Raw genomic sequence first — 13,836 nt, 5'->3', positions numbered from 1 at the left:
TGATGCCTTGTGAATGTATTCATCAGTATTGGAACCAAATAAAAAATGGAATAATTCCACCCTGAATAGCCGCTACAAGTCGGTGACACTGTCAGGGACCATTTGTGCATGAGTACTTTAACATTTCAAACTTTAAACCATATTTGACCGCACGTTTATTTTCGACCTTGCTAATTTGTTTTCGTTTGAAACAATTTATGAGAAATGCTTCAAAACATATTAGTTAAATATGACTGTGCGGAAAAACTAACCCTATTTCACTGTGAAATAAAGCGAGACCCTTTGTGGAAGCGGAACGAAGACTTCATTCACTTCCGCTGCCGGAACTTTAGAGTGTAACGTCGAGCGGAAGTAAAACAGCCGTTGACAGCGTTAGCTCTGTGGATGTACTGAGTTAGCTGGAAGAAGATATTTTAATTGTACCGCAGATAATTATTAAACTTACAATTTAGCAACAATGCCTTCACTTAAGTATTTGAGAGGGTTTATCAGCGAGAGACTAACTGCTACTGCTGATGAAATATTCGGAGTTGTTGAGAAAATGGTCGTCGAGTACGAAGAAGAGATCGACCGTCAGCGCAGACTGTTGGATACAGCTTGGAAACCTAAAATAAAGTTACACAGGATAGGTATGTAAAACCCTATTTATTTAAATACCACAAAAGAGAGAAACAGAGAAATTTAACGGTCATATAATCACAAGTGTTTAAGTATTTACTGGGTTTAATTTGCTCGCATGTAGTCGTATGGTACTTTTGTTGTGTGTCCCTCCAGAGCTCCCACAGCAACATGTCTGTAAGGAGGAGGAGGTTGTCGCTGAGCAGCAGCTCTGTTTTGAGGAGAGAAACTCCAGTGTGGACCAAGAGGAGCCAAAGCCTCCAGAGATTAAAGAGGAAGAGGAGGAACTGTGCAGCAGTCAGGAGGGAGAGCAGCTTGAAGTGAAGCAGGAGACTGATGGCTTTATGTTGACTCCTACTAATAAGGAAAGTGAGCACAGTGAAGATCAGACTGTGAACTGGAGTATCAGTGAAACTCAAAATATGGTGAAGGAAACGCCTCTTGACTACATTATAGTTAAACACACTGTGGTCCCAGAACCATACAGTGACCACCAGCTCCTCTCTCATAAAGCTGAGAGCAAAGATCAGAAAGGAGACAAGCATGGAGACTCAGGCTCAACTAGAAATGCAGAACAAACGCAACCTAATCACAACAGCAACAGTCACACTAAGAATGAATCCAACCGTACTATGTCAGTAGTTCACAGTAATACCCACACAGGTAAAGAGTCTTTCAAATGTGACACGTGTGGTAGAGTATGCACAAGTAGGTCAGCTTTGAAGAGCCACATGAGAACACATACAGGTGAGAGGCCATATCTTTGCAACATCTGTGGGAAAAAATTCACTCAGGCGTCAGCATTGAACGTTCATGTAAGAACACACACAGATGAGAGGCCGTTTTCTTGCGAAACGTGTGGAAAAGATTTCAGAGCAAGAGGTAACTTGATGAAGCACACCAGAATTCACTCAGGAGAGAAGCCGTACTCTTGCAAAACATGTGGGAAAGATTTTGTACGTAAGAATGACTTGAACGTCCACGTGAGAATCCACACAGGTGAGAAGCCATATTTTTGCAAAACATGCGGGGCAGCTTTCAGACATGCAAGTCACTTAAAAGGCCACATGAGAACCCACACTGGAGAGAAGCCGTTTATATGCAAAACATGCGGGAGAGCTTTCAGACTTAGAAGTCACTTGTTGAGCCACATGAATACCCACACAGGGGTGAAACCACATTCTTGCAACACCTGCGGGAAAAGGTTTTGTCGGATTTCACTTTTGAAGTCTCATGTAAGAATCCATACAGCTGACAGGAGTCCTGCTCTCACAACACCTGCGGAAGAGGTTACGTCATAGTCCAAAAGAGATTCCACAGCACTTAAGTATTCATCCTGACAACTAGAGTCAGTTCTTTGCTGTCAGCAGAATGTCTCTTAAGTTTACAGTTGCATGTATTTTATATGTGCATCAACCTGCTGTAACTGTTGTTCTTTCAGGTTTGAGTGGTGACACACACACAAATACTGTAGATGATGTACTACAAGTGGTGTCAGCAATTCAGCCTGCATAATGAATACAATGATCAAAGGATGTTGCCACCTAAATACTGGTGTCTGATCTCATGTATGTTCAAACAATAAAGCTTTGTAAGATGATGATTTGAGAATATCAGATTCACCCCGAAGTCTAAAACTTTATATGGAGGTTCTGTTGGTCAAGGCTGCAGCTGGGTGTGACTTACTTCAAAAGTTAAGTAGTCATAGTAAGAGTAGTTCTTTTCATGGTATTTAAAGCTCCAGCTGACCGGCTGGAAGGTGACATAAAGTATGATTTTATACTGTTTGGTAGCAGTTGAGCTATCTCATTAAATAAATGTGCAGTGCAGCAATGTAACAACATGTGCACTACTGAAGTACTGTATTTATGGACAATATTGATTGTCCGTAGATGTTATTGCTATGGTTCAAAACAGTCCAAAAAATATTTGCGAACACGAACAACTCTCTCCCAAATCCAAAAACTATAGGGCTAAATTTTTATTTGTGATGTCACTGGGTATAAAGTTTGGAGTTGCTCTACTGACAATGAATTGGGAAAGTTTAAAGATGGCACTGAGAGCACCCAGAGGAATGATCTGAGTATATGGGGACATTTTCTGTTTCAGATCTGAGAACACTACAACAAAAAATCCAACAAAAACATTGTGTGGGTCCATTAAATCAGGCTCTCAGTCATTGTCTATGGAGCAGCTCCAGACTTTATACCATATGACATCACAAGTTTGAGACTTCCCTCTCTGGTTTCTGGCTTCGAAAGAGAGGAGCTCATGTACGCAGATTTCACCTCCTGAGACCCTGTGTTCTCATATGAGGATATCACATTTTTGTCCTTAATTCTCTTTAACATAGACCTGTTGTCCTCGTTCGTGGACACTTTTTTGTGCCATCTTGTGGTAGTAAGAGCACAATACACTAATCCATGTAAAAAAAAGATGTCAGCTATCTCTGTCAACTCAGTCTGCAGCCGACTCCGAAACAAAAGCAGAAAAGGTCCAAAACCTGATCACATTTTATGGTTGAAACTTGATTATTTAAGATTAATAATGTTTGTAGTTTGATATGGCAACAAATTTGACCAATTTTAGCAGCAGTAACAAGCTAAGACACTGATAATTAGGAAGTACTCGTTTGAGGACATTGGGACTTTATTATTGTCTCCTTTGAGGACATTGGGTACTAATTATCATTGGCAATGTTTAGTTTTTTTATACTTAGCAGGTCCTGCTGATCCCAAATAGCAAGGAGAAATTTAAAATGCATACCAAAGGAAAGATCGGGTCTGAGGAGGATATTGAACTCTCCAAGGTCATGGAAATATAATACTGGCATTCTTAATTTAATGGGGTTCCCTTTTAAGTTGAGGTATTCTTTGATTACCTTTATGTTACTCATAGTTCTGCTTTACCGCACTTATAAAGGCAAATGTACTTTTTGGGGGCATTACCTTTACTTGACAGCTATGGTTATTTTGTTGATTAGGATTTTTACTGCATAACGCTAAAACGTGGAGATAGATCTGGCAAGAATAGATTTTACCTCAAAAAAACTCACAATGAGCTGAATTAAATATGATGCCTTGTTAAACTCACCATCGGTACATGGACAAAGTAAAAAAACTAAATCGCTCCACCACGATTAGCTGCTACAATAATGCCTTTTGCCCTTGCTAATATATTTTATTCAAAATCATTCATGTGAAATACTATGAAAACGTGTCAGTCAAATGTAACTGTGTAGAAAAATAAGCAAATTTCACTGTGTGTAAAATGAAGCTGAAATGAAGCTGTACAACCATTGGTGAAAGCGGAAGAAAGAGTTAACTCACTCTCGCTGCCGGAACTTTAGAGTGTAACGTCCAGCGAAAGTGCACAAAACAGCCATTAGCAGCGTTAGCTCTGTGGATGTATTGAGTTAGCTGGAAGAAGATATTTTAATTGTACCGCGGATAATTTTTTAACTTAGAGATTAGCAATAATGTCTTCAGTTAAGTATTTGAGAGTTTATCAACGAGAGACTAACTGCTGCTGCTGAAAAAATATTCGGAGTTTTTGAGAAAATGGTCGTCGACTACGAAGAAGAGATCGACCGTCAGCGCAGACTGTTGGATGTAGCTTGGAAAACGGAAGTAAGGTTTTACAAGATAGGTATGTAAAACCCTATTTATTTAAATACCACAAAACAGAAATGTAACGTTCACATAATCACAAGTGTTGAAATATTTACTGGTTTTAATTTGCTCGTATGTAGTAGTGTGGTACTTTTGTCGTGTGTCCCTCCAGAGCTCCCACAGCAACATGTCTGTAAGGAGAAGGAGGTTGTCGCTGAGCAGCAGCTCAGTGTTCAGGGGAGGAACTCCAGTGTGGACCAAGAGGAGCCAGAGCCTCCAGAGATTAGAGAGGAAGAGGAGGAACTGTGCAGCAGTCAGGAGGGAGAGCAGCTTGAAGTGAAGCAGGAAACTCCAAATATGGTGGTGGAGGAAACCCCTCTTGACTACATTTTAGTTAAAAGCTTTGTGGTCCCAGAACCAGGCCGTGACCACCAGCTCCTCTCTCATGAAGCTGAGAGCCAAGATCAGAAAGGAGACAAGCATGGAGACTCAGGTTCAACTAGAAATGCAGAGCAAACAGAACCGGATCACAACAGCAAAAGTCACATTAACAAGTTATATAACCCTACTATATCAACAATTAATAATAATAATAAAAATAATAATAATAATAAATTTTATTTGTAACGCACTTGATATTTAGTGAAAAATCTCAAAGTGCTACAACAGCAAGAAAACAAAAAATAAGTTAAAACAAGTGTTAAAAGCAGTTATCAAAGTAACACGAGCAAAAATTACAGATTAAAAGATTTTTTAAAAAGGTACGTTTTAAGGCCCTTTTTAAAACAATCAATTGACTGTGGAACCCTCAGGTGTTCTGGGAGGGTGTTCCACAGTCACTATAATACTGACACAGGTAAGAAGTCTTTCAAATGTGACACGTGGGAAAGCTTTCACACGTAGGTCAGTTTTGCAGAAACACCTGAGAGCACACACAGGTGAGAGGCCATATCCTTGCAACATCTGTGGTAAATATTTTCAACGTGAGAGTGACTTGCCTGTCCACATGAGAACACACACAGGTGAGAAGCCGTATTCTTGCAACATCTGTGGGAAAAAATTCACTCAGACATCAGGATTGAACGTTCATATGAGAACACACACAGGAGAGAGGCTGTATTGTTGCAAAATGTGTGGAAAAGATTTCAGAGCAAGAGGTAACTTGATAGACCACACCAGAATTCACACAGGAGAGAGGCCGTACTGTTGCAAGACGTGGGAAAAATTTTGGATGTAACTATGACTTGAATGTCCACATGAGAATCCACACAGGTGAGAAGCCACATTCTTGCAGCACCCGCAGGAAAAGAAGCTGTCGGACAACAGAATTGAAATCTCATGCAAGAACCCATACAGGTGACAGACACCATATTAATGCAACACCTGTGGAAAAAATTCAGACATAACAGCAAATCTTTAGTCCACACAAGAGGAGGCCAAAACAGGGAGAAGTTGTCCTTTTGCATGATCTACAGGAACTACATGGTGCTGTCAGTGGATCAGCCCAAACAATGAATGCAATGATACGTGCCCCAAGGAGCATGGGTGACAAAATGGTGTTAAAGAAAAGGTTCATTTCAAATTGTAAGATGATGACATGCAGGAGGTGATTTAATATTGCAGCACAGCAGCTGGAGGTTAACTAAGATTTGATACCGCTAGGTGGTTTCAGTGGAGCTGCTTCATATTGAACAATGTGTGCAGTGGAGGAATGTAACTACAAGTAGGCTACTCAAGTACAATATTCATGGATAACATTGTGCTCAGATGGGTAAGACTGCATGTACATTCCACACAAATAAAATTTTACACCTAAAATAATAATAATTTGTCTTTCTTTCTTTCTTTTAAGGTATTCTTTGCCTATTTTTTCCTGTCATATATAGTTCTTATTACTTCATTTTTAATGTCAAATGTGCTTTTTAGAGCATTGCACTGACTTGACAGCTATGGTTACTTTGAGATTGTTATTACACAGCACTAAAACTAAATGTGGAAATAGGTCTAGCTATGGGAGGCTATGTTTTTACACTCAAAAACCTAGAATGCGCCTATTAGTCATGATGCCTTTTGACACTACATTAATATGTCTACTTAACAAATAAAAATAACAACAAATAAGATTGTTTCATGTCAGCAAGCTGCTACACAGTGCCATGTACACATTATGGCCTCAGTAACACTGACAAGGACTATTTTGCATTCACGTTTCATATTATAAAATCACATTTTTAACACAATCATTTGACACGTTAATTCATTTGAATGCATGGGTATTTAAAACTGTTGTTGCTTACCTGTGTTCAGTCCTTTCATAGCTGCTGATATGTTTTTATCTAATGTAATTTCTATGAAATGACTAAAAACACATTAAATGTAGAAGTATTGAGAAAATAACTTTATTTCCATGTGAAAAGAAGGGAGACGTTCAACGTACAACATCAAGTGAAACGGAACGAAAGGTTAACTTACTTTCGGTGTCGGAACTCAAAACAGTGTGACATCCAGCAGAAGTAAACAAACGAAGCGTTAGCAGCGTTAGCTATGTGGATGGATTTAGTTAGCTGGAAGAAGGTTATTAGGTCATAACGCAGGTAATTATTCATGTTATAGTTTAGCAACAATGTCTTCAGTTCAGTATTTGAGAGGGTTTATCAACGAGAGACTAACTGCTGCTGCTGAAGAAATATTCGGAGTTATAGAGAAAACTATCGTCGAGTACGAAGAAGAGATCGACCGTCAGCGCAGACTGTTGGATATAACTTGGAAACCTGAAATAAAGTTACACAGGATAGGTATGTAAAACCCTATTTATTTAAATAGCACAAATCAGAGAAATTGAATATCATATAATCACAGATGTTGATATACATTCACTGGCCACTTTATTAGGTACATCTTGATAGTACCGTGTTGGACCCATTTTGCCTTCAGAACTGCCTTAATTCTTGGTGTCATAGATTCAACAAGGTGCTGGAAACATTCCTCAGAGATTTTGGTCCATGTTGACATGATAGCATCACACAGTTGCTGCAGATTTGTCGGCTGCACATCCATGATGTGAATCTCCCGTTCCAGCACATCCCAAAGGTGCTCTATTGGACTGAGATCTGGTGACTGTGGAGGCCACTGGAGTACAGTGAACTCATTGTCATGTTCAAGAAACCAGTTTGAGATGATTTGAGCTTTGTGACATGGTGTGTTATCCTGCTGGAAGTAGCCATCAGAAGATGGGTACACTGTGGTCATAAAGGGATGGACACGGTCAGCAACAATACTCAGGTAGGCTGTGGTGTTTAAACCATGCTCAGTTGGTACTAAGGGGCCCAAAGTGTGCCAAGAAAATCTCCCCCACACCATTACACCACCAGCAGCAGCCTGAACCGTTGATACAAGGCAGGATGGATCCATGCTTTCATGTTGTTTACACCAAATTCTGACCCTACCATCTGAATGTGGCAGCAGAAATCCAGACTCATCAGACCAGGCAACGTTTTTCCAATCTTCTGTTGTCCAGTTTTGGTGAGCCTGTGTGAATTGTAGCCTCAGTTTCCTGTTGTTAGCTGACAGGAGTGGCACCTGGTGTGGTCTTCTGCTGCTGTAGCCCATCTGCTTCAAGGTTGGACGTGTTGTTGGTTCAGAGATGGTCTTCTGCAGACCTTGGTTGTAACCAGTGGTTATTTGAGTTACTGTTGCCTTTCTATCATCTTGAGCCAGTCTGGCCATTCTCCTCTGACCTCTGGCATCAACAAGGCATTTTGACCCAGAGAACTGCTGCTCAATGAAACCCTAGAGATGGTTGTGCATGAAAATCCTGATAGGTCAGCAGTGTCTGAAATGCTCAGACCAGCCCGTCTGGCACCAACAACCATGCCACGTTCAAAGTCACTCAAGTCATATTTCATCCCCATTATGATGCTCAGTTTGAACTTCAGCAGGTCGTCTTGACCATGTCTGCATGCCTAAATGCAATGGGTCTCATTCATGAAAAGTGAGTAAATCTGTGTGTAGATTTGCACATAAAAGCCTACTCTACTAAAAACCTACTCCGGATTCAGGAACGCTGCGGAAAACTCAGATTTGATCGTAAACACGTGTGTATGATCACAAATGCCAATCCATCGTAAAGTGACAGCGCGCTCCCGGTAATCAGCAATTAGCATAAATCCCCGCCCATGAATATCCAATGACCACCATATAAGGAGGTGTAGGTGCATCCGGTCGACCTTTCAGTCATGGCGCAAAGAAAGAAAGACAGAGAAAGAAAAAAGAATTTTTCCGAAGCAGAGATCGAAATAATTTTGTGTGAAGTGGACTTAAGAAAAAACATTTTCTTCAGTTAGTAGTGGTGTGACAGGGACAGGCAAAGAGAAGGCCTGGAGGGAGGTAACACATGCTGTTAATGTTGTCTCCGTAGTACAAAGAACCATGTCAGAGGTGAAGCTAAATGGTTTGATATGAAACTGGAGGCAAAGAAACGCATAAGCACGCACAAAAAAAATACAGCAGCCACAGGTGGAGGAGGCTCACAGTGCCAACTATCTGCTGCAGACGAGCGCATCGCTGGCATAATTGGGGAGACCTCTCTGTCGGGAATTATTCCTGACGGAGACAACGACAAGCCTAATACATTCTGAAAATCATCATTGATAGCGTAGTGGTCACCAAACAAACAGAAGATTCATTTGTGGGGTTTGAATGAAGTGGGAACGGGAAACCAGAGATGTTTTGTGCGTAATGGATAAACTCTAAATCAGTGAAGGCTGTCGGAATGTAGAGCTATTTAACATTTATTTTAACAAATGATACGGATAACATATAGCCTACAGCAGTTTGTATGCATCGTCTTCAAATTACTTGAATCTTAATAGCCTAAAGCTCTGGTTTATACAACGTAAATTAAACATTTTCAAATCAGATTTATTCATTCAAATGATCAAAAAGCCACAAAAAAAAACACATGTTGTCTCAAATAATTCTTTCAGCTGCTCCTGCTGCTCCTGCTGAACCCGGGCACCGAGGCCGAAGAGGCTGTGATCCGGCCGTCCTTAAGGATATTTTTATTATCATCATTCAACATGTAGAAAGAACGTGCAATCTATTGAGTCGATTTACATAGATAATTCACAATCATGAACCTAATCTGGATCTTAAACCTGCTAATTGCCAACTAATTTAACTAAATGTGTTATATTTTTAATATTTTGTCATGTTTAGATAACGTGTTTCAAAGGCATCTGTGTATTGTGTACATAACAGAGCAATACAAATTAAAATTGTAATTTCCAATAGTGACAAGCAATATTTATGTGCTTTACTAAATTTACACAAGCGCTACGAGTGGTCAGGAGCAGGAGTAGATTTTGTTAGTAGCTACGAAAAGATCGGAGCTACTAAAATATTGATGAATGCGGACATGCACGTAAATTTCCGTCTGCGAACAGTTTACACACAAATTCCTTCTGCTCACGTTTCATGAATGAGACCCATTGAGTTGCTGCCACACGATTGCCTGTTAGCTATTTGTGTCAACAAGCAGTTAAACAGGTGTACCTAATTAAGTGGCCATTGAGTGTATATACTAATAATTAACTTGCATGTCTGCATTTTCTTCTTTACTAATTTAATAGTATCCTATTCATTTTGATGAATAGTTCCTCCAGAGCTCCCACAGCAACATGTCTGTAAGGAGGAGGAGGTTGTCGCTGAGCAGCAGCTCTGTATTGAAGAGAGGAACTCCAGTGTGGAGCAAGAGGAGCCAGAGCCTCCAGAGATTAAAGAGGAAGAGGAGGAACTGTGCAGCAGTCAGGAGGGAGAGCAGCTTGAAGTGAAGCAGGAGACTGATGACTTTATGTTGACTCCTATTAATGAGGAAAGTGAGCACAGTGAAGATCAGACTGTGAACTGGAGTATCACTGAAACTCAGAATATGGTGGAGGAAATGCCTCTACAGTACATTTCAGATAAAAGCTATGTGGTCCCAGAACCTGACAGTGACCACCAGCTCCTCTCTCATGAAGCTGAGAGCCAAGATCAGAAAGGAGACAAGCATGGAGACTCAGGTTCAACTAGAAATGCAGAGCAAACAGAACCAAATAACAACAGCAACAGTCACATTAACAACTTATATAACCCTACTATATCAACAATTCACTATAATACTCACACAGGTAAAAAGTCTTTCAAATGTGACACATGTGGGAAAGCTTTCACATGTAGGTCACTTTTTCAGAGACACCTGAGAGCACACACAGGTGAGAAGCCATATTCTTGCAACATTTGCGGGAAAAAATTCACTCAGACATCAGGATTGAACGCTCATAGAAGAACACACACAGGTGAGAAGCCATTTATTTGCAAGATATGTGGGAAAGAATTTGCATTTAGCAGTCCCTTGACTGTCCACATGAGAACTCACACAGGAGAGAAGCCATATTCTTGCAACATCTGTGGGAAAAAATTCAATCAGAAATCAATATTGAACAATCATAGGAGAACACACTCAGGAGAGAAGCCGTATTGTTGCAAAACATGTGGAAAAGATTTCAGAACAAGAGGTAACTTTATAGAGCACACCAGAATTCACACAGGAGAGAGGCCGTACTCTTGCAAGACATGTGGGAAAGATTTTGGACGTAAGACTGACTTGAATGTCCACATGAGAATCCACACAGGTGAGAAGCCACATTCTCGCAGCACCTGCAGGAAAAGATGCTGTCGGACAACAGAATTGAAATCTCATGTAAGAACCCATACAGGTGACAGACGCCATATTAATACAACACCTGTGGAAAAAATTCAGACATAACAGCAAATCTTTAGTCCACACGTGAGGAGGCCAAAACAGGCAGAAGCTGTACTTTTGCACGATCTACAGGAACTACATGGTGCTGTCAGTGGATCAGCCCAAACAATGAATGCAATGATACGTGCCCCAAGGAGCATGGGTGACAAAATGGTGTTAAAGAAAAGGTTCATTTCAGATTGTAAGATGATGACATGCAGGAGGTGATTTAATATTGCAGCACAGCAGCTGGAGGTGAACTAGGATTTGATACCGCTAGGTGGTTTCAGTGGAGCTGCTTCATATTGAACAATGTGTGCAGTGGAGGAATGTAACTACAAGTAGGCTACTCAAGTACAATATTCATGGATAACATTGTGCTCAGATGGGTAAGGCTGCATGTACATTCCACACAAATAAAATTTTACACTTAAAATAATAATAATTTGTCTTTCTTTCTTTCTTTTAAGGTATTCTTTACCTATTTTTTCCTGTCATATATAGTTCTTATTACTTAATTTTTACTGTCAAATGTGCTGTTTAGAGCATTACATTGACCTGACAGCTATGGTTACTTTGAGACTGTTATTACACAGCACTAAAACTAAGTGTGGAAATAGGTCTAGTTATGGGAGGCTATGTTTTTACACTGAAAAACCTAGAATGCACCAATTAATCATGATGCTTTTGACACTACATTAACATGTCTACTTAACAAATAAAAATAACAACAAATAAAATTGTTTCACGTCAGCAAGCTGCTACACAGTGCCATGTACACATTACGGCCTCAGTAACACTGACAAGGACTATTTTGCATTCACATTTCATATTATAAAATCACATTTTTAACACAATCATTTGACACGTTAATTCATTTGAATGCATGGGTATTTAAAACTGTTGTTGCTTACCTGTGTTCAGTCCTTTCACAGCTGCTGATATGTTTTTAGCTAATGTAATTTTTATGAAATGACTCAAAAACACATTAAATGTAGAAATATTGAGAAAATAACTTTATTTCCATGTGAAATGAAGCGAGATGTTCAACATACAACATCAAGTGAAACGGAATGAAAGGTTAACTCACTTCCGGTGTCGGAACTTAACAGTGTGACATCCAGCGGAAGTAAACAAAGGTCAGCTGTACACAGAATGTCAGGACTTTATAAAAGGAAACATATTCCAGTTTTGCAAAATGGGGAAGTGGAGGCTGTATCAAATAAAGGAAAAGCTGACATGCTTGTTGATGTTTTTCAAGCAGTACATAGTTCTGGGAATCTGGGAGTTGAAAGAAGTAGGAAGAGGACTGAAGTAATGTTAATAAATCAGTGGAAGTTGGCTGGGAATTTAGATAATGTAAATCCAATCAACCTGTTTTTTAATTTGACAGAATTGCGGGATGCTATATGTTCTGGAGCAAACACTACTCCTGGGAGGGATGGGTTATCCTATGAATTATTTAAACATTTAGATGAGTTTGGTCTTGAGGAGTTGTTAGTGTTTTTTAACTCATTGTGGTAGGAGTGCTGTCTGCTTGTGGAATGGAAACATGCAGTCATAGTTCCTATCTTGAAACCTGGCAAAGACACACGTGATCCCAGTTCATACCGTCCAATAGCATTAACATCAGTGCTCTGTAAAATCATGGAACGGATGATTACTAATAGGTTGGTTTATTTTATAGAAAGCAAGGGACCTTTTGTTAATGTTCAAAGGTCAACAATGGAGTCTGTTGCAGTCTTAGAGCAAGATATTAAAAAGGTAAAAATAGTGGTAAGTGTATTTTTAGACATTGAAAGAACGTATGATTCATTGTGCAAGGAGGGACTAATGATTAAACTTTATGATTTAGGACTAAGAGGTAGAATGTTTAATTTGATTAAAAACTTTCTGATGAAAAGAACAGTACAAGTGAGTGGGACAAGGTCCAAAATTATAGAAATTGAAAATGGCATGCCACAAGGCAGTGTCATTAGTCCCGTTCTTTTAATATAATGATAAATGATATTTTCAGGAACATTGGAAGAGGGTTTGGGCAGTCTTTATTTGCAGATGATGGGGCCATATGGAGAAGAGGGAGAAATATAGAGTACACTTTAAAGCAAGTTCAAAGGGCATTAGTTTCTGTAGAGGAATGGGCAGATAAGTGGGGATTTAAAATCTCAGCCATGAAGACAAAATGTATGATTTTTGGATTCAAAAGAAAGATACCTAAGTTGGGATTGAAAATGTATGGATCCTCGCTAGAGAGAGTCAAAGTTAAATTTCTGGGTTTATGGTTTGATGAACGACTGACATGGGCTGTTCATATTGCAAAAACACAGGCAAAATGTGAAAAAGTGATAAATGTAATGAGAAGTCTGGCTGGATGTGATTGGGGTGCAGAGAGACTATGCATTTAATATATCAAGCAGTGATAAGGTCTATAATAGATTACAGTTGTTATGTATATAGATCTGCTGCTAAGTCACTGCTGGGGAAGTTGGACATTTTGCAAGCCAAGGCATTGAGACTCTGCTGTGGGGCATTTAAAATCTCACCAGTGCCTGCACTGCCTATAGAAATGGGGGAAATGCCCTTATGTTTAAGACGTAGTAAGTTGGGGCTGCAGTACTGGGTAGAATTAAGAAGATCTGATCAGGCACTCCCAGCTAGGTGTCTCTTGCAAGACCCATGGGATTCTGGTGGCAGGGTCAAGTACAGATCATTCACTGACAGTGTGCATCAATGGGTCACGAAACTAGGAATGGAGCAGGACAGCATAGCAACACACGCAGGCTGGTTACCTGTACCTCACTGGGTAATGCAGGAGCCGGATGT

General features: G+C 39.9%; 2 protein-coding genes and 1 pseudogene across 4 annotated transcripts; all 3 read left to right on the top strand.

The window, feature by feature from the left end:
- The first annotated feature begins 345 nt into the window (after positions 1–345).
- On the top strand, positions 346–2,240 carry LOC117269715 (uncharacterized). The gene is made up of 2 exons (XM_033646960.2): positions 346–629; positions 775–2,240. The coding sequence occupies exons 1-2, from the start codon at positions 458–460 to the stop codon at positions 1,917–1,919; spliced, it is 1,317 nt and encodes a 438-aa protein (XP_033502851.2). The 5' UTR covers positions 346–457; the 3' UTR covers positions 1,920–2,240.
- Positions 2,241–4,178: 1,938 nt separating this feature from the next.
- On the top strand, positions 4,179–6,053 carry LOC117269718 (uncharacterized; annotated as a pseudogene). The gene is made up of 3 exons (XR_013488181.1): positions 4,179–4,247; positions 4,402–4,534; positions 4,918–6,053. The product of XR_013488181.1 is annotated as an uncharacterized LOC117269718 (transcript).
- A 658-nt stretch (positions 6,054–6,711) lies between these two features.
- LOC117269714 (uncharacterized) lies at positions 6,712–11,452 on the top strand. Of its 2 annotated transcripts, none has more exons than XM_078162060.1 (2): positions 6,712–7,024; positions 9,893–11,452. In XM_078162060.1, the coding sequence occupies exons 1-2, from the start codon at positions 6,853–6,855 to the stop codon at positions 11,035–11,037; spliced, it is 1,317 nt and encodes a 438-aa protein (XP_078018186.1). In that variant the 5' UTR covers positions 6,712–6,852; the 3' UTR covers positions 11,038–11,452. The 2 variants fall into 2 exon arrangements, with proteins under 2 accessions (XP_078018186.1, XP_033502850.1); XM_033646959.2 differs by having other exon boundaries at positions 6,715–7,024; positions 9,884–11,452.
- The last annotated feature ends 2,384 nt before the right edge of the window (positions 11,453–13,836 follow it).

The sequence above is a fragment of the Epinephelus lanceolatus genome, chromosome 19, assembly GCF_041903045.1.
Source record: "Epinephelus lanceolatus isolate andai-2023 chromosome 19, ASM4190304v1, whole genome shotgun sequence".
Lineage (NCBI taxonomy): Eukaryota > Metazoa > Chordata > Actinopteri > Perciformes > Serranidae > Epinephelus > Epinephelus lanceolatus.
The sequence above is the reverse complement of the archived record's forward strand: the minus strand, read 5'-3'. Positions and strand labels throughout refer to the sequence as shown.